The sequence below is a fragment of the Protopterus annectens genome, chromosome 8.part0 (assembly GCF_019279795.1).
Source record: "Protopterus annectens isolate FY-2018-M chromosome 8.part0, PAN1.0, whole genome shotgun sequence".
Lineage (NCBI taxonomy): Eukaryota > Metazoa > Chordata > Ceratodontiformes > Protopteridae > Protopterus > Protopterus annectens.
The window spans coordinates 835,315,695-835,343,495 of NC_056741.1; the positions used below are offsets into that span (position 1 = coordinate 835,315,695).

General features: G+C 40.6%; 1 protein-coding gene across 1 annotated transcript in view; it reads left to right on the forward strand.

Annotated features, from left to right (window-relative positions):
- Positions 1-27,801, forward strand: part of PORCN (porcupine O-acyltransferase) — a 279,229-nt gene that overhangs the window by 194,327 nt on the left and 57,101 nt on the right. Inside the window, exon 12 of the mRNA XM_044079316.1 lies at positions 15,606-15,691. Within this exon, the coding sequence (XP_043935251.1) occupies positions 15,606-15,691 (86 nt within the window). The remainder of the gene's footprint in view (positions 1-15,605; positions 15,692-27,801) is intronic.

A 27,801-nucleotide genomic window follows, 5' to 3' on the forward strand; every position in this document is an offset into this window, starting at 1 on the left:
AATTATGATTAGCATACCATGTTCTCCACAATGAAGAATTCTGGCTCTTATTGAATGTTATGTTGCAGACCTATAAGTCATCTAGAGGATGGGGTTATATTTTCTTAGTTCTTAAATGTAAAATTGCCTTGAGAGTTAAATTTATATCTACGGCATTGCTAGGTCCTAGAAGAGGCTTCCCATGAATGTCAGGCAGAGTAGTTCTTTAATTGTTTTTAAGAATGAGTTTGATACTTTGTTTGGGAATAAGATTTATTCCTAGACTTTGGAGCCTGCATTCTGATGGTTTATGACCTCTGTGCATTGTAGTCAAACTACAAAACTATGAAACTGTTTTTTCAGGAACTTAAAAAGTGTGGCACAGAATACATATATAATTTAGCTTTTAAACCACCTATTTTTTCCCTTCCGTCCATCCATCCTCAACCCCTTTTCCCATTTTGCACATGTGGTCAGGGTGTCACTTCAGCAGTAACAATTATCTTGGGCCAAGGTTTACACTGCCAGATGGCTACCCCTGCCACTGTAGTTCATTCGTACCACTCACTCGCACACCCACTCACAGCTATGGCAAATTTAGTGTGTCCAGTCCACCTACTGCATGTCTTTGGAATGTGGGAGGAAACCGTAGCACCAGGAGGAAACCCATGTGACTGCAGGGAGGACATGCAAACTCCGCACAGAAAACACCCCAGCCGAGAATCGAACCAGAGAACCTCTTGCTGTGAGGCAGCAACGCTAACTGCTGCATCACCGCGGCCACTGTGAAATCATAGAGATAAACTATAATAACAGCCAATAAAAGATTAATTAACAACTAAAACATTAAAACCATTTGCAATAAAAGTTTCCACTAATTTTCACAGTTTGAACCATAAGGCTTCGAAGTATTATATTTTAAAGTATGTGTATGGCTTCCTTACATTTTGATAAAAGGTGTAGTGTTTTACCTGTCTTGTCATTACTTGATATTTGTTCTAAAACTCAGCACCTAACCAACAAAAGATCTTTCTCATGTGCCTTTAAAAAGTGTTTGTCAGTTATAGTCTCAATTTTCTCATTATGAATACATCTAATGTGTGCCTTAATTTTAACTTTAAAACTGCTAGTTGCTTAGAATTTCTTGATATTTGTGTGAACGTGTATGCAAACACACGAACCACAAGGAACCATTTTGCACCTAAATGGTGCAAAATTTACTAAAATAAAAAAAAATGAAGCAAGTTAGTTAATCTGGTAGATATCTTAGGTTTACATTGAAGATTTCCATAGTGTTAAAAGCTTGTCTCAAAACCTTCCATGGTCCATCACTTACTTACTTAGCATTCTGTATTCAGTAACAAAAAAGATTATCATTCTGATGCAACTTCCTTTTAAATTATCAAAGTTGTGTACTTTAGAGCACACATTCTCCTCACAAACTTTCAAAGCCTGCCATGTTGCAATACAATTACACCAGTAAGCATTGCAATTGCATTCTTGTTTTAGCCATGGATAAAAAGCAGTTCATAATTGTAACCTGCTTCCTTGCAAATGTCCTGCCAATTACTATACGTTCTATGAGCAGTTAAAAATTCACCCAAAGTCAAAGTCTTTATTTTATGGTTTAGATGATAACTGTTGCCAAATAAATAACATAGTGAGGCACATTCCTTATAATATAAACTAATGTAAGTCTTATTTTCACGTTTAAATAAACAGAGGAGGTTTAGAAAGTGTATCTTATCAGATAATTCATAAATAAACTTTAGACCAAAGTTGTTATTATGCAGATCCACAACAAACCCTTACATTTGCTCGAACAAATAAACAAAAGGTTATAGCAAATCTAAAATAATACTATCTTATTTTTAAACAATGTGGGTGGGTATGTTTGTGGGTAGGCATGTGTATTTGCTTAAAAAGGGCAATAATGGAATCTGCATATTGAGGAGTGAGACATGCCCATTGTATTTCCATTCCGATATTAATATAAAAATTTCATAAAAATTTATACTTTAAGCTAAATTCCACAATCTGGAAAAAAGTTATCAATACGATCAGAGCCTAAAAATGTAATAATTCATTTAGACATACCTCACAACTGTCCAGATTTTCACAGAATATCCAGATTTGTGGCTGATATTTTTGGTCTCATAAAATTTGTCATATAATTTTAGCTTTCTGGATTTTTGTGGCAAATCGGTGAAAATTAAAGTCACTATATTATGATGGGCATTTGAGTTTCTGACTTCATATACTTCAGAAAATGAATGGTAACACAAGACCTTTTATTCTAGCAACTTTCTAAGCTTATAAAAGCAATATTTAAAATATGTCCCTGTTTTTTGGTGCTTTGTCCTCCTATTATTTTTGGTTTTGTCCAGATTTTTTGTACTAAGAGGTTGAGAGCTATGCATTTAAATTATCTTTATTTTTGTTAAAAGTATTTAAACTAACCACATCAGCTTAGCTAAATGCATCCCTTTCTCCCATGCAGTGCCATGACTCTTCAGATGTGTCTGGAATTCTGTGTTCCTGTAGATAGGTTTTAGTTACCTTACCTATATTATCAAAGAAACCAGAACAGCCAGGTATAATGGACCTACCAGTGGAGTTATTTGGAACTTTATGAAGTTTAGGTAAACAGTAGAGTATGGGTATATGAAGTTTAGGTAAACAGTTGAGTATGGATATATGAGAGATTCCAGAACCAATCACATTATTTTATCAGAGGAGAATAAACCTGATTTAATACCAGATGCTACCAAATCACATAAATGACTAAGAACTAATTCATAGGGTGACTAAATCAATTTCTGTTCAGTTTTGCAGCTCTGCAAGTTGAGCCGTACACACGTCATATTGACTGGAAGACATTATAACTATACCAATGCCCTTGCCTGAATGTTTAATTCCTCTGTCTCAGTTTTACTCAACTATTTCAAAGCATACCAATTGTCTCTAGTTAAATTATAATTAAGTTGGTTACTGGCTTGGCTAAAAGAATCACATAATTTTGTAACATGATAAGAAAGTAAAGTAGAAAAATCATTAATTTATTTATTATTATACTGTAACAGAAATGTACTTTTAGTTAAAGGTACGTAATTAAGTAAATATCACAGGATATTCCAGAAAAGAATTAGATGATAAAATGTTCTCAGGTGTACTATTCAGTTCATTACTGTTTTCCAAAAATTAAAGAATTACTGAAAGCATCCAGAGTTTTTACTAAGTACTTTTAAGCTGCAGATTCATGATTAATTTAAAACCATCTTTTGTTTATAGAAACTGTAGTTGGTTTAAACTTAAGTCAATGGGAACAAAGTGTGCATATTGTATGATCAAAAGGCATTCCTGGCAAATTTATGACAGGAGTATCAACAGAATTATTACATTGATAAAAGCCTGGATTCATAAAAGTTACATGTCCTCCCTGTGGTTGAGTGAGTTTTAAAGGTATGCAGGTAGGTGTGTGTGTGCCTGCGTATGCCTTCTGCGAAGGTTGGATGCTGGGCTGACAATGTGACACCATAAAAACACCACTACCAGTCAATCTGCAGACTGGTGATCCACTATGGCGATCCCTAACCGGGAAAAGCTGAAAGACATTGCTTTTACCACAGTGTACACTTAGTGTAATCATTTTAAATGAATAGACAGCACAAGCATTGTGGTAAGGCTGATCTTGACTTCAGGAAGTGTATACAAAGGCTACACTTTATGGTAGCCTTTATGAATCTGGCCTTAAATCTATTCAGGTGGAAGCATATATTTGTATATTTTCATGGAAAATTACCCTTTTACAGTTATTGGCATATTCTCCTGTTATCGTTGTTTGAGAACTGCTGTCCTCTGGACTTGTTTCCTATCTTTCTTCTTCTCTGCTGAGACAGATGAAAGCTATTAGAGCCAAAGGACTGTTGCACTGATAAGCTCTCAGTGGGCATACTTAATGGTACTGAGCTCATCCCATGCAGTACTTTTACCACTTGTGAAGTTCTGCCATTAAAGACCCCCATCTTTTTTTTCATATTGCGAGAAAGGCAACAGTGCTGCAAAAATGCCTTCTCTTAGAAATAATTGTCTGAGTCACACTGAAGCCTACTCTTCTTATGTTTCATTTTCTTTAAATTAATTCTTAATTTTTATTAAAATATCAAGCAATTCAGATGCCAAAATTAAATTATTTAATTTTGATACCTGTTGCTTTGCCTCCACAATTAGTTTCTGACTTTTTATAAGATCTCCCACAATTTGTATCTGCATCCATTTCTGGGAGCATTCATGCACCATTGCAACCCATTGATGTCCTTCAAGAATGCAACTGCAGTCATAACATATGGGTTGTCCTGCCTCAGGCAGCCCTCGGTCGGCCGAATTCCAAAGTCTGGGTCCGGCGTTGGCTGGTGTCGCCTCCTCTCTGGAGTATAAAGGCATCGGCCGACGCCATCTTCTTCAGTTTTTCTTGCCGTGCGGTGCCCGAAGCAGAAGCAGTTCACAAGTGCCGGTCGGTCAGCTCCTGTGTTTTCAGTACCGAAGTCATCTAAAAGCTAAGTACCCCATTGGGGAGCATTTTTTCTTGCTTCAGCCGATGTCAGAACAAATTGAGAAAGTTAATAATTGTTTGTCTTGTGGTAAACAAATACCTCATAAGGACTTCCATTCTTACTGTCTTCCTTGCCTGGGCCCAGACCACGGCTCGCCTGTGCTTGCTTTAATAAGCGCACTCTCAGGTGCCGGGCAGAATTTGCTGAAGACTTTTTCAGCTAATCCTTTGTGTATATCATGCCATCGGATCCACCGACAGCTCAATCTTCCAAAAAACGGAAGGACCGGGACCGGCTTCCTCGGCCCGCGTCCTCTACCGATACTACTCCTAGACTCTCCGCTAGTGCTGCGGTAATTCAACCGCTCCCAGCCTACGACACAGCGTTAACTCGTCCTTCGGTCCCGGAGACCTCTCCGGTGCCGGTTGTTGATTTTCTTCCGGAAACCGAAGTTCTTGATTTACCCGACACCATTCCGGTGGACAAGGTCACTCCTGCACGTGGGGCTGCTAGGCCTCCTGTATCTATGTCCATCAAGGCCTTTGCACATGCTAAGGCCACCAGCCAGGCCAAGGCCCATCCTAAACCTGCTGTCCAGGCCCCCTCCTTGGATAAACAGATAATGTCTCTTGCTGCAGACCTTATTTCCCTTATCAGGGGGTCTCAGCCTCACCCAGACAGAGGTTCTCAGCCTCCTGCAGATAAAAGGCCTAGAACTGAGCAGACTGAGAACCTCTCTTCAGATGAGGCCTCTGGGGATTCTGAGCATTCTGATATTCAAGAAGAATCCTTCCAGGCCTATGAGGACTCTGATGCTGAGGAATCAATTCCCTCTGCCTCTCCTCCAGAGGATTTCTCGTTTGGTGAAGTCCTGTACTCAATGAGGGAACATTTCCAATGGCAGGGTCAGGAATTCTCTGATTCCAGGAAAAGGCTCCGTACCTTCCTAAAGCTTCCCCAGCACAGACCTTTAGCTATTCCTCCTGTGATGGATGTTTTGGATGATGTCTTCTCTGATTCCAGTGCTAACCCTGATTCTCTCCCCCCTGCTCCTGTCAAGCCAGACAGATATTACAGAGTCCCTGACACTCACAACTATCTCTTTAAGGCCCACACCGTGGATTTAGAAACTATTTCACAGGGTCCCAAGGGAGTGGCTACCTCCACTGCCAAGAATCCTTTGCCAGCGGATAGGGAAGCCAGGTCTATGGAGAGATGGGGTAAAAAAGTTTATACCTCTACCACCCTAGCCATGAGGTCACTTAACTGCCTTTTTCATATGTTTCAGTACCAGGATTTTTTACTGGATGATTTACAGAAAAAGTTAGCCTCTCCTGAGCCAATTGACAGAAAGGCATTGCAGGATCACATACATAACACTCAGCAGGTTAACAATCATTTTCTTCAGTGTGGTTATGATGCATTGGAAGCTTCATGTAGGGCAGCTATGACTGGGGCTGTTATACGTAGACATGCTCGGTTAAAAGATCAGCCACTGCCAGACCATGTCAAAGTAAAGTTACTTGATGCACCTCTGGAAAAACAGAAGCTTTTTGGTGCTAATGCACAAGATGTGTTGAAGTCCATTGAGGAAAAGCTAAGTCAGTACAGACAGTCAAGGATTTCCTCCAGGTTCAGCCACCCAGATTCAGTAGAAACTGGCCTTCAAAGAATTGGTCCTTCCCAGACTCGGACAAGTTTCAAAGGGGAAAGAACAGGCCAATACCGAGGCTCCTACAGGGGCCGCCAATGGCAACCTACAAATCAAAGAAGTGCTGCAGCCAGTCCAGCTGCACCACAAGGACAATCACAATGACTTGACTTTTATACCACCTACAAGGGCTCAGAGAGAAGCACCTTTGGGCGGAAAATTATCCTTATTCTCAAAAAACTGGCATATCTTAACCAAGGACAGCTGGATTCTGGATTTAATAGACAAGGGTTACAGATTCCACTTCCATACTTTACCTGCAAGACAAGGCATGCCAAACCTGCCACACCATCAAAGGGCAGAGGCACTCAATCAAGTTTCAAAGCTATTAAGTATAAAAGCAATAGAAAAGGTACCTCCTCAGGAACAAGGCCAGGGATTTTATTCAAGACTGTTCCTTCTTCCGAGAAAGGAAAACAAATGGAGGCCTATACTGGACTTGTGTACTCTAAATACCTTTCTCATTGTGCCAAAGTTCAAAATGCTGACGTTACAGCAACTCCTTCCCATGCTGGGCAAGGGGTCTTGGCTGGTCACTCTGGACCTCAAGGAGGCATACCTGCATGTCCCAATCAGACAAAGCTGCAGAAGATACCTCCGATTTCTTGCAGGGACAGAGCATTATCAATTCTCAGCATTGCCATTTGGCTTATCTACTGCGCCCAGAGTGTTCACGAAATGCCTGGCATCAGTAGTGGCACACTGCAGACTCCAGGAATTCAAATATACCCCTACCTGGACGACTGCCTCATACAAGCAGACAACAGACAAACCTTAATAAAAAACTTGGACTATGTCATGCAATTACTACAGGCCTTGGGATACACAGTCAACATTCCGAAATCAAGACTACTGCCATCCCAACAGATTATTTTCCAAGGAGCCAAACTGGACACACAAACACAAATGGCCTACCTCACAGAGGAAAAACAACAGCAGTTACCAGAGTATTTCAAAGGCCTAGCACAGCTCTCCCAGCTGACTGCAAGGAAACTCCTGCAGGCCCTGGGGTTCATGGCATCATGCATCCTTCTGATACCTTTGGCAAGACTTCATATGAGAAAGCTGCAATGGTATTTGAAAAGCCTATGGTCCCAACACAGCCAAAGCCTAGAGGACGTAATCCCACTTATTCCATGTCTGCAAAAAGAATTCTTGTGGTGGGCTCAAGCAAGTCAATTAAACAAAGGCATGTCTTTCAACAGACCTCAAGCAGGTCAAATAATTACAACAGATGCCTCAGACCACGGATGGGGGGCGCACATGGAGGACAGATGCGTTCAAGGTCAATGGACACCAAAGGAAAGACATCTGCACATAAATCAAAAAGAGATGTTGGCAGTGACACATGCAATCGAGAGTTTCGAAAGATCACTGCAGCAAGGACATTTACTAATAAGGACAGACAACACAACTGTCATGTGGTATATAAACAAGCAGGGAGGGACTCATTCATACCCCCTCTGCAGACTAACAATGATTCTCTGGGGAAAAAGCACTGAGTCTGAATATATACCTGCAATCCCAGTTTGTGCCAGGCAAGGACAATGTACTGGCAGACAAGCTGAGCAGAAATTTATTGGATCCACATGAATGGATACTGCATCCCCACATTTTCTCACAAATAACAAAGACCTGGGGAAGACCGGACATAGATCTCTTTGAATCATCACCTGGAAAAGTTCTGTACCAGGACCCACCATGCTCTAGCCTGGACAACGGATGCTCTCTCCTTCAGCTGGAATTCCCTAAAAATGTATGCATTTCCTCCTCTGCCACTGTTGACCAAGGTGATCCTGAAGATCAAAGCAGAACAACCAACAGGCATTTTGATAGCTCCAGACTGGCCAAAGCAACACTGGTACCCGTTGCTGTTGAGCATAACTCGGACCAAACCATGGCCTCTGCCCCTATGGCCCCTGCTCCTAACACAACACAACTACAGGACTGTTCACCAAAACCTAAAAACATTACATCTGACAGCCTGGAGGTTACCTTAACTCCTTCCGCTTCCAATCTTTCCAAGGCAGTGCAGGACATCTTATTGGAAGCCGGGCTCCACCAGAAAAACCTATTCAGCCAAGTGGAAGAGATTCAGCATCTGGGCTGCCAACAGGGGTCAGGATACAACAGTACTGAGTATACCTCAGATTTTGGAATACTTGGCAGAAATGTTTCATTCTGGACTCTCATATTCTTCCATAAAGATTCATGCCTCAGCAATCTCAGCAAGATACAATTGTGATCCACCAGTGTTCTCACATCCTTTGCTAAGACAGTTCCTGAGAGGGATAAAGAATATCAAGCCTCCCAGAAAACAACCAGTACCTGCATGGGACCTCAATTTTGTATTGGAAAAATTATCTCTTCCTCCCTTTGAGCCAGCAGCAACCTCAGAGATGAAATTTCTATCATGGAAAACGGTTTTTCTATTGGCAGTCACATCAGCAAGAAGAGTCTCGGAGATACATGCACTCATGGCAGTACCTCCTTTCCTCATTTTCCATCAGGACAGAGTCTCTCTGAGAACAAATCCTTCATTTATGCCAAAGGTAATTTCCAGGGTGTCTCTAAATCAAGCTATTCACCTTCCTACTTTCTTCCCCAATCCTCAAAATAGAGGGGAAAGACTGCTGCATACCTTGGACATGCACAGGCAACTACTACTTGGACAGAACTAAGGCCACCAGAAAGTCTGACCAGCTGTTTGTAGCCTATGCTGCTGGAATACAAGGAAAAGGAATCTCCAAGCAAACAATTTCAAAATGGATTGGACACTGCATCAGATTCTGTTATTCTTACCATGGAAAAAGTGTGCCAGCCAATATTAGGCCACATTCCACCAGAGCTATAGCCACATCCACAGCTTTCCTAAGAGGAGTGGCTACAAAGGACATTCTAGAGGCTGCTACATGGAGCTCTGTGTATACATTTACCAAACACTACAACCTGCCTTTATACTCCAGATCCTGAGCAGGCTTTGCTTCGGCAGTCCTGCAGGGCATTTTAGCTACACCATCTTTTTCTTAGCTCCATCCACCCCCAGCTTGGCTATGGTATTCAACCCATATGTTATGACTGCAGTTGCATTCTTGAAGGACATAGTACAGTTTTGTACCTACCATAAATGTAGATGTCCGATAGATATGCAACTGCAGTCGGATTTTCCTCCTCCTTCCCCTCTTTTCTTTCTTTTGGGTCCATTCCCCCTGTTCCTGTTAGCTGGGGGTATCTCCTATGGTGTATCTGTTTATTACTGTTGTGCATGTCTGGAATTGTTTATCCATTCATCAAATTTAGCCTTCCTAGGAGGGCACCTGGCATCTGGGGCAAGAAACACTGAAGAAGATGGCGTCGGCCGATGCCTTTATACTCCAGCCATTGTGACGTCGGAGAGGAGGCCCCAGACTTTGGAATTGAGGGCTGCCTAAGGCAGGACAACCCAGATGTTATGACTGCAGTTGCATATCTATCGGACATCTACATTTATGGTAGGTACAAAACTGTACTTTTCTTAAAGTTCTGTTCTCTGGGGTCTCTGTCCATAAATTGAGTTATAGGTGATTTAAAGGCTTGGAGACCCTTTGGTGTATTCCTTGTAGTTCTTAAAGTGACATTGTATAAATAAATATTATTTTTACTAGTCAATCATTTCTGCAGTCTCTCTATAATTGTTTTAACTTTAATTGAAGTATTTATACTTGTAGTAAGTACCAAAAAGAAAAAAAAAATGTGCATACTTTTTATTTCAAACCTGTAGTAATCTGTCCATTAGAGCACAAATATTCTTACCTTTATCAGATATGATGCTCTCATTTATGCCTACTTCATTTGTACCAATTGTATTAGCTGAAGGACTAATTTTATGCATAGTTAATTGTATGGAAACCTTGGGACATCCTCTTAAAAATTCTGGAAAATCATCCAAGGAGTCCAAGCAAGTAGTCATATAAACCTAAAAAAAACACCTATAAATATAACTTAATAAAGCAACAAAATTCTAGTGCCTTCTGTGGAGTTATAAAAACACACAAGTACAGAATTTTATAGAGATGAAGCTTAGCAACAGCCAGTAACAGATTAACTAAAACTTAAACAATTAAAAACATTAAGGCCAATTACAATAGAAGTTTCCACTTAAGTTCTTGATTAATTTCTTGTTAGATGTGACGTTTGGAGTTTATCATTGACTTCAGATCCCTTAGTGCTCCCCATTGCTCCTTACTTTTTGGGACTGCTGCAGTGTGGATGTGCCATGATGTCACTCTTCAATGGGTGATTCCTCACTTTTCAGAGAAGAAAGCCCTTCTGATATCAGGCTGTGCACCACCTTGTGACAGAAGAGAAGCACAGAAGTACAAAGGCCATTCTGCTGCATCCAGCTGTTGTGTTGACTGGGTTTGCTACTCCTGGTATCCATCAGCATTCAGTTGGGTACATAATAGAGCATTGTGAAGGGGACTGTCCCCACCTCCATGATACACTCCACAGTGCCTCTCCTGTCACCTTGGACATCTGATGCCTTTTTGTGTAGACCGCTTGTTTTCACCAGAAGCTGACATTAGATGTGCCTCTAGCACATCCCCCTCTTCCTCCACTCTGAAAGAGAAGAGCAGTATTTGTCATTCTTAGTTCAACCCACAACAATTCCTCTAGCTCTCTGGCTACTAGTCAAACCCAAGTCATTTGTGTTTTAGTTGGGATATCGTCATTCTGTCATGCACCTGTCACCTTTGAGTTTTTGGCTGGCATATACCAGCATTTAGTACAGTTGCACAGATTTTCCACAGATCTCTGTTACTATTTAAATACAGTAATTAGGCAACCCATTGACTGATTAGTTGAAATGTGATTATCTCTGGAACGTTCCTCAAATTAGCATTGAGAATTTCTTAATTTTTTTCTGCTATCCACATACTTAAAGCCTGTCACAACACTTATGCAGGTAAAGGTCCAAACTATTGAGAAGCAATGACATTGATGCATAGAGAGAATCTTCAGCAGCTGTACATGACAGCTCACTGACACTCCTGTTCCACTGCCTGGAGAATAAATTATGGTACTGCTGTTAAATATTTCATCCACAGAACGTGAAGACCTTCCATGAGGTGATTTGATGTGCTATGCAAAGTGTGACGGTCAGAAAAAAATGGGATAACTTGGGGTGTAAAGGATAGATAGTTTTCTTCGGGGGATTTTAAACTGTCGACACGTTTCAGTTGGCTTCTGAGTCATATGCTACAATACGGAAAACTGTAACTAAAATTAACAATAAGGCAAACTGACAAAATTGCAGCTTTACAATTTACAGCCACTGTCAAGATGGCTTGCATAAAAATGGTCTACGTAAATCACTTTAGTTCAATTTTATATTGCAACCTAAAACCATTATTGTAAGAGCTTCTAAGTAAAAGTATGATAGGAAGAAGTTATTTAGCCTTTAATAAGCAGGTAAGATTATATCTACAAGTAAGCCAAGGTCAGATATCTTGTTTAGATTTCCAGTCGGGGTCATATCAGGCAGATGAAGCTTGTACACAACATGTTACCCACATTTATGACAGCAAACAACATTAATTCCATTGGGGAATGATGTAGTAGGACTTTTTTTTCCTGCATAATTAACAGAGCCTGATACTGCAAAGCATGTTTTGCAGAGTAGGATTCATTTCCAACAGATTTCATCAGCTAATGAATTAATGACTGAGCAAGTCATTGCTTCAGATGAAAACTTATTAGCTGTGTGGAAACAGGCACATAGTATCTTGTGCTCAGTTAATAATACTAAATAAAGCAATCATTACATGCTTTAAACAAAAGCATCACCCTTTTGTTAAGAATGTTGCCTGTCACAGCCGGGGTTGCCAGATATCCTGATTTATGCAGGACAGTCCTGAGTTCAACAGACAAATCTCAAGTCCCACATTGTGCTCTGAAAATCCTGATTGAACAAAGAAGCCTCTGACTTCAAGTGTTTGAATCGTGTATGTTTGTGATGCCTCCTGGTGATGCACACCAGTACGGAAACTGTTGTCGTATTCGCCTACTTCTGGAGGTACAGGAGCTGCGTGTAGTTCTTATGAAGTCTGCAACTCAAAAGTTTGTCAATATTTTCTGACTTAAAATCTTCAATGATTTTCATTGATTTGCTTGAAAACGACAATTTTATGAAAAACGGACCAAAAATATGAGGCAAAAATCTGGACATTCTGTGAAAATCTATACAATTGAGAGGTATGGCTTTTTTTCAATTCATTTGCAAGTGACATTTTTTGTAATTCTATTGAAACAAACCCCTACACATTTCTATTTGTGAATAAACTATCTGAAAGTATATACCATGCTGACAATTTCTCCAGAGAGATTAATAAATAATAGGAATCAGGAATTTTATTACTACTTCTACCGTAATCTGTTTTTCTCCCTGACTCTAAGTTAATTGATTTGAAGCCTCATTGGCCACACCCTCCTCTCAGCTGATCCTGGTCCTCCTATAATCCAGCCTTGAACCATTGCTGGAACTGATTGGTCTATTCAGGCCACTACTGAGAGCAAGTTGTGCCCTGCTGCTGATTGGCCCTCACAGGCATCTGCAGTTTTGCTTTTAGTTTTTGGGAAGGAGGCAAGATGGCTGCAGACCCTACCAAGGCTGAACTGAACAGTATTTTCTGACAACTTTGTTCCATACTAACCAGTAAAGTAATTATTAACGTTAACTTTGAAAGTGTCACCTTTCCGTGATAGTACTTTGTTTGGTAGTGACCGGGGGGTGTTGTTAAAGGACTAGCATTAAGAAGACCTGATTACTGTCAAAGTAGTTGACGTCTTGGGTCTTGGAATGCAACAGTGTTACTTTTGGTAGTATTTTATTTAAATGTCTTCTGTCATGTGCTCTTTATTAATGCATGCAAGCTTTGGAATGTCTGAAAAAATATATATATTGGGTGCCTTTGGATAATCTGGAGAGTTTAAAGCTGGTGGTCAACATTAAGTTTAACTTCAATATTAAAATGAAATTGAGCATTTCCATATCCACTGTAAACCTTGTATTAGAGATGACTTGAACCTTCAGCTTGAATGTGTTTTCTGCAGAGTTACAGTTGAATAGTTAAGCAGTAAAATGGCAATTTTCAAACACAGATCTCAGCACTGGGGTTATACTAGGTACCTGATCCCACCCAATGCCTTCTGTTTGTTCTTTTGGCTGTGTCAGGTCATTAAGTATGGCTTGTTGCCTTGATACGGAGCAGAAGATTCTGCATAATAAATACATGTAAACAGGGTTTGCAAACAGTTAAGTGTGACTTAGGATTAATATCTAGTGACCTTATAGACGAGTGGCATTGCAGAAGCATGGAAGGGGCAGAAACGCTCAGCAGCAACAGCTATTAATTTAATAGGCATGGCTTTTGGTGATGAGAAAAAGAACCTTTTCTTTTGGTCGCTCTAAATGGTAGCTGTCCTGATCTGTGATATTTAGAAATCTGACAACCTTGGTCACAGCAGGCATGTAACTCATTTCCCAGGAGGCAAGGCTTTCCTGCTCAGTAGTTGGTCTGGGATCTACTCTACATCTTGACTGGCTGCTCATTTACAGACATTTGGTTTCCATGACTAGTCAGAAGTCATTATGTAGTCGACTTGAAGCACATTAGATATGGTCTCTGTGTAACTACACACCCTGTAGTATAATTATTTATAGGTACATAGGTGTATACTAGGCTAATGGCCCTGGAGCCTTTACAAGCCTAGACCATAGAGGTGCCCGGCATTAGTTCCAAGCGCCTCTATCAGGTAGAGCCACTGGAGTGATCCCCGGAATGAACTTTCTATTTTTTACTTTCTACTTGACATTTATGGGTAGTCTATTCCAGAGCATGGGCAGTCTCTGGGTTATGAACCTGTCGCTCCAGCATGTTCTGTTGATTGTGATAATGAGGTTGAGGTCTCTGGAGCATGTGGTGCAGAGGGATTGGATTTCTTTAGATGTAGCATTTCTAACAGAGCTGGGTCAGACATGGCTTTGTAAGTCAAGCAGAGAACGCTTCTTAGTAGACGATATGAGACAGAGAATAGCTGAAGTTTTTTGAGTCTGTCCATGTAGGACATATGTTTAAGGCCTAGGATCCTCTTCATGAGGTACTTTTGTGTCCTTTCCAGCTGTTGCATGTGTCTAGTAAGGTACATTCCAAATTATTGATTGATTGATTGATTGATTGATTGATTGATTGATTGATTGATTGATTGATTGATTGATTGACTGAGTCATAACCAGATTGTCTGGTTAGGCCAGGCTCAGTTTCATTTTATGTCCAGAGGAAAAAAAACTTTAGATATAGTCTATACAATGCATGATGTAAAAACAACTGAAATCCCTGCTAAGACATTAAAACCCACCATTAAGAAGTGAATCAAAACAGTTGTAATACTTGTTGTGGTAAATGGTTGTGCAACATCACTGCTGTACACTGAATTAAACTGATCAGTAAGAAAAAGATTTAGAGTAACTCAGATAAATCTGCAATCAAAATATGCTCAAAAAGAGTTGCAGGGAAAATATAAAAAAGGAAGAAAAATGCTTAATTTAAAATAACATAAATTTGTGGAGTTGTGGCATAATGAGTGAAGGCGGGGTGATCTTTAAACTGTAAAATATAGTAGAAAGGGGAAAATGGCATGATAGCAGATGTGTCCTACAGACAACTTTAGAATTAGTCATGGCATACATAGAGCATAGTGAAAGGTGTTACTATGTGTTTATTTTTATTTAACTTTTATTGACTGTGTAACTTATCTTGTCCAAGGAGCATTTTCAGCCATGGCACAGGGCATTTATGCTAGCTCCTTTAGGTTTAACTTCAGGCTATATAGAGGTATATCTCTTACAAGAAATTATCTAGCATTTAACAGTATTTAGATTAATTTATACACATAAGTCTATGTGTTGTGGTTTTAAAATTGTTGCTTATTTTTAAAAAAAGCATTTATATTTATTCACATATACATTTTATCTTGTATAACACTGGCTCTTTAAATTTCTTAAGTTATGTTAATTGGTTTTATAATTATCTCATCTTAATTGATACTTTTATTTTAACTGGGGACTCTTGGGGTTTCTTTGTCTGAAGAAGTTCATGTATTTTCTGAACGAAAGCGCTAACAATAAACTGGTTGGAATTCTACAGCTTGCTGCCTAGTTTTGGTTTTGGTTACAAGTTTATTTTTTGTTTTGTGTTCTTACAAGAAATTGTGAACTTTTTATGTAAATTTGCACATGCATGTAATTCATAACCACCATGTCTTAAATCTCATCTCTGTGATGTTTTTCATATTAATATGTTTTTTTTTTCTTTTTATCCCAGTGCTGCGGAAGAGGTTGTCATCTATCTTTAGTGCCTGCATATTGAGCAAGCGCTGTCCACCTGCTTGCTCCCACCAATATAAAATGGTAAGGAAAGACCATTGCAATGTAAATGTACAGTGTGACTTGTCCCCCGTGAGGACTGCAACTTCAGCCATGATTCATTTCCCCCTTTCTCTGTATTACTTCAAATCGGTTTATGTTTATCATGTATATATGACAGACTACCTCTTGGGGTGCTAAACTAAGTAAACATAGGGTAGAAGATTCCACGTTTACTATCCCTCACTGAATTTTTACAGATTTAAAAAATGATGTTAAGAAATTATTAATCTGGCTGGAAGCTATGCAGGTGGATCTTAACAGGGTTAAAACTATTGTATTTGCTTAGACTGAAGCAGATCCAGATAATGACAGTGAGCTTTTTTCAAAAAACAGTCATCAAATTAGTCCCTTTTCTTTCAGTTACTTCAGCATTTGGAGAAACCCTTCATTTGCTGCTCACCTCAAATAACTTAAGAAAAAAATGAATGGAACATTCTTTGAATATTGGATGCAAATGGGCCCTCACTGGTCACTAGTGCATCCTCTAAAAATCATCATAGTCTTCAGGATCTTTCTGGTAAAATCTGCAGACTTGGTTCTTCTCTCATCTAAAAAAAGAGCACCAATATATTGCCCTCCAAAGTGCCATTTACTTTTCCAGACAGAAAACATGCTGACCTTCCAATTAAGTAATGCTCCAATCATCTTCTTCTGCTGACCTTACAATTAAGTAATGCTCCCATCATCTTCTGCTGACCTTACAATTAAGTAATGCTCCAGTCATCTTCTTCTGCTGACCTTACAATTAAGTAATGCTCCAATCATCTTCTTCTGCTGACCTTACAATTAAGTAATGCTCCAATCATCTTCTTCTGCTGATCTTCCAATTAAGTAATGCTCCAGTCATGTTCTTCTGCTGACCTTACAATTAAGTAATGCTCCAATCATCTTCTTCTGCTGATCTTCCAATTAAGTAATGCTCCAGTCATCTTCTGCTGATCTTCCAGTTAAGTAATGCTCCCATCATCTTCTTCTGCTGACCTTCCAATTAAGTAATGCTCCAGTCATCTTCTTCTGCTGACCTTCCAATTAAGTAATGCTCCCATCATCTTCTTCTGCTGACCTTCCAATTAAGTAATGCTCCAGTCATCTTCTTCTGCTGACCTACCAATTAAGTAATGCTCCAGTCATCTTCTTCTGCTGACCTACCAATTAAGTAATGCTCCAGTCATCTTCTTCTGCTGACCTTCCAATTAAGTAATGCTCCTGTCATCTTCTTCTGCTGACTTTCCAATTAATGCTCCAGTCATCTTCTGCTGACCTTAATTCTCATCTTACTTAAAGATTTAGTCCCATATAGACCCTTTAATCCTTTATAGTCCATTCTAGAACAGTGGTACTCCGCAGACAGTCTCAGTACATTAGCCAATAATCATACTTTGTCTACTAGTAAACAAGTAACATGGAATTCCTCATCTTCAAAAATGAGAAACTACACACAAGTTAAAGGATTTAGAGCTAAGTTTCTTTACCATCCATTCCAGCTCCATGGAGTAGAAAGGTGAAGCCTCAACTATGACCCAGAAGGCCCAAGTCTGAATAGCAGCTGAAGTGCTAGAGGAGCATGGTGGGAGTGAGTAGTCGAGGACATTGCTCCCATCTTGGTTGGAGGTTGGTGGTTTTGTTTTTTGACTGCAGTCATACCTATTAGGCAAAATGCTCGCTGTGATAAAAAAGGCACAACATAAACTGAGATGTGGCCATGGTTTAACAAAGTGGGCTTAGGAGTCATCATTGAGCATGTGGGTGAAAACGTGCACTCACAAGGAGAGGGCATTCTAGGCTATCCTGGTGACATGAATGATCACATCCACCAACAGAAGAGGAGTTAAAGCCTATAAAAATACCTTCATAGGTTGCATTATTGGATACAAGTAAGGGCACAAAGCATTTTCATGACTGCCTGAATGATGGCCCCTTTGGTCAGCAGTTTGCCTGGATGATGGCCCCAATTGGTCAGCAGCCTCTTTTGTTATGGAGTTTCTCCAATGGTAGGAAAAGGCTTAAAAATGGCTCCTTACTTAAATGTTGGCACTGTAAATGCTGAGTGCTGACACACTGAAAACAAAAGATCGACACTGAAGGAGATGAGCAAATCTCAAACATCAGTCTTCTCCTTTAAGCTGCTACTTTATAGTGGGGGGTGGGGGCAAGCTTACTGTTTACTGGACTTCATGCTTACTTTCGTGTGTGGCATATACAATATATAATGCACCTTCTTATGGCATGGACCTTTGATTTTTCTTTACTGAATTCTTCCAGCCAGTAGCTGAAATGGGCTATTGTGGATCAATCCATTTTACCAGTAAACTAACAGTAATTTAATTAGTAAAAAAAAAGAAAAAAAAAGTAAATGTTTTCTTGGGTCACTTTTGAATTTCACTTCCAATATTGACTTGTGGCTCCCCCTTACCAAAGTCTTCCTTCTCAACAAACTAGCTCTAATTCCTGCCTTCTGCATCACCAGCTGGAATGTTAAAATTACATCTCCTTATTCCATCGTCTTCAAATCTGCCCATTCGTGTATTGTTTCCCTTCCATACCTTCAACATTTTTGTTTTTCTCCTGTACATTTTTTCAGTCCTTTAATACCTTTCCTTAAGTTTGTCCTAGTGACCTACTTGGGGATCATTAGATGAGGCATCAGTAGGGCCTGACACAAGAGCAGCATCACCTCCTTGGCAGTGTTCAACAGCATTCTGTTGTACCTTGGCCTCCACACTCCAGCATTAACTTGTGTGATTTGGTGCAAGTTTTTTTCATGAGCCCCCCCCCCCAACCTATAATGCACATGCATGCATACACACACACACACACACATATATATATATATATATATATATATATATATATATATATATATATATATATATTATATACACACACCCACACACATACATACACTCTCTCTCTCACACACACACACACACACACACACACACACACACACACACACACACACACACACACACACACACACACACACATACATACACTCTCTCACACACACACACACACACACACACACACACACACACACACACACACACACACACACACACACACACACACACATACACACACGCATATAAGCCACACAATTTGAGATTGTTATCCCAAAGTGCTACACTTTGGCATTCTTTAAAATGAAACCCATGTATTCCAAAATACTACAAAATGTTGCGATTCCCTAGCAGTACGGTACATTCTGCAATCACCACCAACACCACTACCACCATTAGCCTTCACAACGAGAGGAACTAATCAGGGAGGGAAAATGATTGAAGGATAGTTGCCTGCTCACCTCTACCTGGGGGTGGGTAGGATTATGTGCACTTGAGGCCACCCTGGGAGGTGCAATTTCTGTGATGGAGACAAGGGAAACCATCTCTAATGCTTTTAGGTTGATGGGTGGGGGTTGCAAGACGGAACTATATGTACTTCTTGGTCTGGCCACTGTATGCACCCTTCCCTTACACTAGTTGAGTGGGCATAAGGATGTTTGGGCAGAAGCAGAAAACCCCAAACCACCCTTGATGGCTTCCTTAATGATGGCCCCCATCACTGGGGAGAGGGTTGACTAGGAGGTAACAAATGGGTAGACTGGCCAGGAGAGGGCTAGTGATCATCAGGCATTGGGGAAAAGTATGGCAAAAGAAAAACAAAAAAGAAACTCAACTCAAGTCAAAACCTATACCTTCTGAAAGTGATTTTAAGTGCCCTCTTGGAATCCAGTACCCAAAAAGCTTTCCTTTCACAGGGCAAAATGGAGGTCCTAACATAGTATTTATGGGCCATGTCCCAGAGGAGCTCAGTTGCAGTCAGAGATTTTGCAGGTACTGGGACACATGGAATACAGAGTTGTAATGATACCACTGTCAAGACTGCACACGAGAAGACTCCACCAGTACCACAGGAATATCTGGAACCACCACTCCCATTCCTTGAGGGAGGACATCTCCATCCTACCCTGAATAAGGAAATAACAGGAATAGTAGAAAAGACTGGGGTCCCTTCAGACCTGGCCCTCCAAACTAGATCTTGACCAAATATATCTCAGACATGGCCAAGGGGGCTCATTCCAGGGGGCTCAAGGTCCTGAGCAAGTGGCCATTCTTAGAACAAGAAGTACATAAACATAAAATAAATGTTGGCAGACATCAAAGCCAGTTTAGCAAAGAGACAGTCAGGATTGCACATTTGTAAAGTGGTACGTAAACAAGTGGGGGAGAATAACTCAGTTATAACCTTTATGCAGAATAGAAAAACTACTTGGGAAGCTGTCCTTCAATTAAATATAAAGATAAAATCAGTCTATAATCTATTTCCCCTAAACTTTTGGTGGAGTCACTTGAGTGAGTGTTACACATGGATGTATTCCAAAAACTACACCACAGGTGAGGTGTCCCACAGACCGACATATTTGTTTCTCCAAGCAACAGGCAACTGGGAAAGTCAAGTAAGCTTGGACAGTGGAGGTCTTCTCCATTAGTGGGCAGGTCTGTCTCTGTAGGCATTCTCTTCAATTTCCTTTCTTCCAAAGGTGGTCTAGAAGGAAAAGGAGGAGGGACCAAAGATTCTGGTTCAGACAATATTGGTTCTCTCTTAGCAATGACTAGAGAGAGAGAGAGAGAGAGAGAGATGGCCCATGCTGCCTATGTAAGTAGACCTCTTGACTGAAGACAAAGGAGGCATTGCATAGCCAAACTTGAGGATGTTGGACATTGCAGCATAGATGATATGCCCTAACTTTCATTTAGGCACTAGATATCAGACAATGTACTTAATATCTGGAGGGAAGCTAAGAAGCCTACTACATGGAAACATTCCCCTAACAAAATGGAAAAGATTCTTCCTTCAGTGCTAAAGAATGAATTAAGGTGCTTTCTCAGCCTCCATCTTCGATTCTGCAGCATATCTCAGAGCTGCTCATACCAGGGCTGGAGTATACCTCACTGAAGTTACATATGTCATCCATCTCAGCCTGCATTCAACACTAGCATCTCTACTGCTGGCCATACTAGCTGTGACACCACCTATTAAAGAAATTGCTGCTGCATGGGACCTGAACTTTGACCTGGTAAAGGCTGCATAACTATCTTTTAAGCCAGAAGCTACAGTCCCCTTAAAATTCCTGATATGGATGACTGGTATTCTGCTGGCCATTACATCCGCAAGAGAGCTACACTACTGGCAGACAAATCTAGACTCCCTGAGCCTCAAATTCCTAAAATTTGATTTCCCATCAGTGCCAGAATCCTCACTGAGAGGCATTATCAGGGAATCTTGAAGGCACTAAGTGCCATTTCCCACTAGTTGCCCCCCCCTTCTCTGATAGTGTGACTGTGGAATTAATTATATTTGGGGGGGAGTGCATGGAGCTTGCCCAATGTTTTCAGGGATTTTCCTTTCAGGGATTAGGGTTCAAGGAGTTTATGTTTCCTTCAACAGATTGCATTCGTCCATTAATAGTGAAAGTTAGTCACAGGATTTCAGAATTACAGGCAGAGGTACAGTTTGGCTTTCTATAAAGACAAAGTCAAACCTATTATTTATGTTCAGAGTAGTGAAAGAATTGCCTTGAGCTAGTCCATATAACTACTTGTGTTTTTATAAACCCACAAGACAAGGGGAAAGGGAATTTTACATCCTTTGGATGTATGCAGCAACTAAGATACGGTTTAGAAAGGATTAAAGTTATAAGGACTGCAGGTCACCTTTTTATGTCCTTTGCAGCCACAAGGGAAGGGAAGCCATATTCCAACCACGTAGTCTCTAAATGGTTGTCTGACTGCATTTATTTCAGTTATTCAATTCATTGGAAATAGAGCATGTCAGAGTTTATACAATCAGAGTTACAGTAACCATCAGAGCCTTTCTTAGTGGAGTTAACGCCAGTAGACTCCAGAGGTTACTAACTTTTTCACACATTACAGGCTGGGCATTGCCTTTAGGTTTAGGACAGGGTTTACTAAAGCCATCTTGTAGTGACTGCCACATCCACTGTAATGAAGTTGGCAACCTTTCTTACATTGTGAACTCTGGGAATCTTTCTAGTAATAAACATGCCTGCATGAGTGATCTGGTTATTGTACCTTTTTATTCTCCGACTTTTCCTTTTCCAAGCTCACATGTGCACCTCTTTCACAGGACCTGTAGTTTGCTCAGAAAAGCTAGACTGGGAAGAGCCTATTTTGCCAAGTTCTTGAACTCCTACAGGTTCTCTCTTTCATAGGTATGCTGGGATGGTTCTTACTTTTGTTCAGAATCTGGCCCAGGAATTCACCAGGACAGGTGGGGAAGTGCAAGCATGAATGCATAATGTTATTTTAACAAAAGGTGCTGGACTGGAGGAAATAGATGTGAAGTCAGCATATGAACAAATCTGAGAGAAGGTCTTCTGCACCAGGTTACTGTTAGAATTTCCTTTTCTGTTATCCTCAGTTTGACATGCATCAAAATTTTCTGTAACTTTAGCGCTCAAGAATGAATGTGCATCTGGCTGTTGAACACTGTGATATTAGCAAGTCATCAGCTCTGAACAAGGAAGCACATCCAGCACCTGTGTTATCCAGTATAACCGTCATGCTCTTAAGCAAGCACAATCTAAAAAGAAAAAAGAAATTAAAAAATGCAAATGCATTAATATAAAAATTATATACTGGACTGACTTGCAAGAGAGTCTGTGCAGTGATGAGATGGTGGGTGTGGGGTTAATGGAAGGTAATAAGTAACTACAGTAGTCTTCCTTACAGATCAGCTGCTGTGGTGAGCATGTGTCTATTACATCTCACATCTGAGGCCTTCTACAATAGATACATTTTAGGAAGAGTCACCAACAGTAAATTTTAAACCGCCCTAGAAGATCAGAGCCAAAGAAGGCCAAAAGATGTTTCTATTACATCTCACATCTGAGGCCTTCTACAATAAATACATTTTAGGAAGAGTCACCAACAGTAAATTTTAAACCTCTCTAGAAGATCAGAGCCAAAGAAGGCCAAAAGGAAAAAGGGGCCAGAATTCCAAGTTTTGTAGCACTGAGGTATCAATGGAGGTCCATCTACTGGTATCACAGATTAAGTAATTATACTTGGAATAGGTGTAAATCAACATCCAAAGGGCAGTACTGCACTGTCTATAACAGATGAATTTTTGAAGCAAGCACTGAAAGTAGCCACACCTATGGTGCACTGGCATTTGGTAGTAGTGCCTCCCAATGAGTCATTACTCACCTGATGCCTGCTGGCACAGGACAAAGCACTTAATCCACAAAGAAAGGGCATGTCTAAGCCAGTGCCAGTCTTTGTTTATGCTAAGCACAGAAGATAGTCTGTTTCCCAGACTCCAGCACTCTCTTTAGGTAACTGGAAGTGCATAAACAAGCTATGAACAGCTTTCTCCTCTGGATTTTGCCCACAGTGGGGGAAAAGAGACAAGATAATGGACTTGTTCAAGGGCAGTTCTGATGCCAAATTCAGGAGGAAGTATGGTTTGGACTTAAAATCACCAAATCCTTGTGAAGGACCAAATAGGGCTCCCTACAAAACTGGGCATGCAGCTCAGATATCTTGCTGATAGACATGATGGCCATCAAGAACATTTCTCTGTTTTAGCAGGTGTTGCTGCACCACAGTTCTAACCTGTACATGATATGCATACATGCAAGAAATATGTGCTTTCACATTGGAATAACAGTTAAAAGTGATGCAAGTGTCTTTGGATAGCACAGAATCTCTTGTAAACTACCATACCAAGGTAGCATAGGATAGCTCTCTACTGAAATCAAAGTTTCTTCTACTTATCTCAACACATCTTGCAAGTAGGTCTCATGTTGGCTTTAATCACCACCAGAATTTCTACCAAGAGGTCCAGTGGAAGAAAACTATTATAACTAACTAAGCTCTGAGGTACAGTTAACTGTTAGTCCAGTCAAAATGGACTTACTGGCTTGTACTGGGACAGTTTTATGCACTCCAAGGTACTTGCCCTAAAATGACAACATCTCTGGTCATAACAGGCAGTAATTATGAGTTTGGACTTTCTTTTATGAATTTCTTGAGACACAGATTCAGGAGGAATGATGGAAAGACCTACAGAAGTCCTCCATGACAGAGGATATTGAACGTCATCATTCAGTTTCTGTTGTTTAGCTGAACCAAGCAGAAGGGATGAAGGACAACATTCTCCTATGTGGTAAATTGGTCAGTCTTTTGGGGTGCCTCAGTCCTGGATTCCTTTATCCTTCTCTACAGATGAAGCCTGGAACTGAGTAAGGGAGTCGCAGTGCATTAATTTCCCCCCGTAATCTGAATATTCCATTTGCATTCATTTCCCCCATAATGATAGTGGCTCCTGTGCATTAATTTCCCCCATAATGATAATGGTCATGACAGTGGTACCTGATCTATGGTTCACTGCTAGATCCAGATAATCTATCTGCAGAAGCAGAAATAAGCAAGTGACTGGGTGTAAGCAGAGCTGCAGAGACACTGGTCATAACTGTTTACAATCACATGCTCGACATTAGGATGCTCGAGTCGAGCTTTGTAAATTGCATACATTGACAGTCGGAATGTCAAATTCTGGCATTATCAACTGTCTGAACTTTCTCCTCTTCCAGACCCATGTTGGCACTTGTTTTTGTGTCCGGAGTGGTGGGAAGTTTTGCAGTTCGGTGTCATTTTCTTGCATACCAGCTTTCGAGGAATGGTTATGGTGATTGGTAGATACGACCTTCGAGCATTAAGTTTTTAATAGTAAATCAGTCACAACTCTCCTTGTAAATCTGTGTAAGCAAAGAACACTGCTCATAGTGTAGTAAATATGGAGCCCTGTCATCTGCGGATCCACATTTTCTAGAGAAGGGAGACTGGCGAGCTCTCCATTCCATGAGGAAAGAGTCTAACAGGGCAACCTTCAGAGGATTCTACTGCAGAAAGGATTAGACCACTTTTACAATAGTGAGGACAACTCAACATTTTGGTAAACAGAGTCTGACATTAACAGGAAGTCCATGAGGCCATCGTGGTTCCCTCACTACTAGCATCTCTCAGTCTAGTGCAACATCCACATCCTCAGGAGTAGAAACACAAAAAAGTGAATGCAATAAGTCCTTACAGGTACACAAAGGGTCCAATACCTGACCCTCCAGTCATCCTCTCCCAGCATAATATCCTAAACCATCTCCATGGGCACAAATGACCATGAAGAGACTGTCCAGTTCTGTCTCCTGAAGGTAATCCTTTGAAATGATACCAGGGAGTAGGATTTCTAGAAGACACAGTCCTCAAGACATGTAACCAAGGGAGCAACCAAGCCAAAGCCCCGTTGTCTGGGGAATTTTGTCCTCTTTGGAAAATTGGGGTACCTAAAAGAAAAAGAGAAAGTCAATCAAGGGGGGTATCACAGAAACCAAACATGGTGGCCATGTTCTGTTTCTTTTTTAAAGATCGTGACTAAGACTTGGAAGTTTAGTCCACTTATGACATCACTCTAGAAGTGTGATTCAATAATGGGCTGCCTTATCACATCATTAAATAAGGAATGCTTAAACCACTCCACGCATTGCAGGAATATGCTGGAGCCTGCTGCACCATCTTATAGCATCTGCATAAAATTACAATCAGTTACGTGAAAGCTCTCTACATAAGCTTAGTACTCTTCACCATTCCAGATGGATGGTGGATGGATAAATGCCTGTATCCCTGGGATATCCGTGTATACGTGGTATAACTCAGGTGTATGCCTGTGCCATTTTCTGATGTATCTTGCTCAAGGCTCAACCGGGGGAGGAGTCCCTGGACACTATGGCTGTTTAAATTATTTGAAAGGCTGCTTGTGCTGTGTATGTATGAGTTAGTAACAGTTCAATAAAGGTTTGAAAAGACTGAAAAAATGTTTTTCCCTATCTTTTCGAGCCTTTATTGACCATCGGAAGCCTTTGCTTTTTGGAGTTTTATTTTGTGGAGTATTGCTTTCACGTATTTTCTAGTGAGTTAGTAACAGTATGAAAGATCTCTTTACTACAGTTTCTGTACTAAACATATGAAAGAGTTGCTCTGTAAAGATATATAGTTGTTCTTTGCAATAACCCCCTCCCTTCTTTTTTGGTCCAGCAAACTTCCCTGGAGAGTGTTTTTTCTCAACCCTTTTAGAATAGGGTGCCATTTGCCCCATTCATGATCCTTTCTTTCACTGCCCTTAGAAGTACCCCTTCCATGGTGCTACACAGACAAAACCATTAAGTAAAAAACTCAAGAAAAACTCTGCAAATTTAGAGCTTTCTGGTGTAATACCTTAAACCTCCTTTAATGAAGACCTAGAGGACACACACAAATGATTTATTAAGGACATAAAGTGTCTCGGGTACATGGCTTATGAATGTCCATGACTTTTTGCTTTTTATGTCTTTATAGACACATTCAGGCTAGTACAGCCAAACAATACTAGCTGTGGACATGTATATTTTGGCCTTATATCCTTAAAGGGTCATTTGTATATATCCCATGGGCCTTCATTGCAGGAGGTTTAAGGTATTACACAGGGAAAACTCTAGCTTTGCTGAGTTTTTCTTGCTGTTTTTACTTCATGGTGCTGTAGATAGATGTGCTTGTCCATTCCTTTTGTAGCATACAGAGTCCCACCTCCTACCACAGCTATGACCTTACATTTCCTGGCCCATTTCTTCTTGCAGACTACCTGTATTATGTCCTCTCTTTTGCTGCAGAAATAGATTGTATTTTTGGTTTGTCTGTATTTTATTCATTCTTAATTTCTGGGCTAATGGTCCTGCATTCTTTTCAGATCTCCTATGAAAACAGTGGGCTGGTAGCTTTAACAGTGACTGGTTTTGGGCAGTCACCATACACATGCTCAGTCCCTGTGAAAGATACAATAGAGATGCATAGTTTCCCAGCAGAGCACAGAAAATGATAGGAGCCCTTCACCCAGGTGGCTGGTCCTGTGGTGCAGAGTGATAAAGCCCTGACTGGAATTCAGATGGTGCAGGGTTGTCTTGGGATCCTGAGTGATAATAGAGGTAGCCATGGAGGGATGGACTGAATGTCTAGAACCTTGAGGCTGGGAAGCTGCTAGGTATACTGCTCTGCTGACATCTGTGGGAGAATGAGTGTCATACCATGCAGTGTGTGAGCAGGGATATACCCTTAAATGTGCTTAAGCCATGCATATGCTCTGTAGTTGTCACTGAATGTTGTTGGAAGCATACACCTGCTCCAGATAATGTAACTGCCTCTTGCTTCATTGTCATCCACCTCTAGCCATTGGTGGGGGGTAGTTGGGTCACATCAGAAAATACCCCAGTGACTTCCTGTGTGATGGTCAGTCTGGGATTGGCTCTCATCCTGTAGTAAGTGAAATGAGTTGGTGTGATTTATATGATCAGCAGGCACATGGAGAGGAAAATAATATAAAAAAGTCATGACAACTGTGACGCTCGTGCCCTGGCCCAGCAATCAAGGAGCCTCAGTCCTCACCACTAACACCAGAGAGGGCATCTCATATATGAGGAAAGGATAACAAATATGCACAGTAAAGTGCAATTTCCCTTAAGAACACACAGAGATCACAGTCACTCCGGGGGCTGGTCGCTTCCTTGCTCTCCAGGTTCCCAATAAGACTCCCCACTGGCACAGCTATAGGGTCCAGATCTCAGCCAGCTGGGCAAGCTAAAATCTCCAGCACCCTCTCTGTCCAACCAGTGCTTTGTGTCCCTGCTCAAGTAGCTGACACACACACACACACTTTGAGATAAGTTTATACAACCACACAGACACTCTTGGGGAAGGCTGGCACAGGTTCTCCAGCTGTGCCCCCTTTTCCCAGACTATATGGTAGTAATCCCTGCCACCACCCAGCTAATAATTATCAGCTACCCAAAGGCCCTTAAAAGGGTGTCCAATTATTACTGTGCAATATTATTATCCAATAGGTAATATGACTAAACAGTCAAGGCTTATTAGAGTGACTTGGTACAGGATCCTTATATACATGCAATGTACTCTTAGAGCTTAACTTATCTCTACACAAACCAGCCACAGTTAAAATGTTTTAAAATATGTAGTAATAAATAA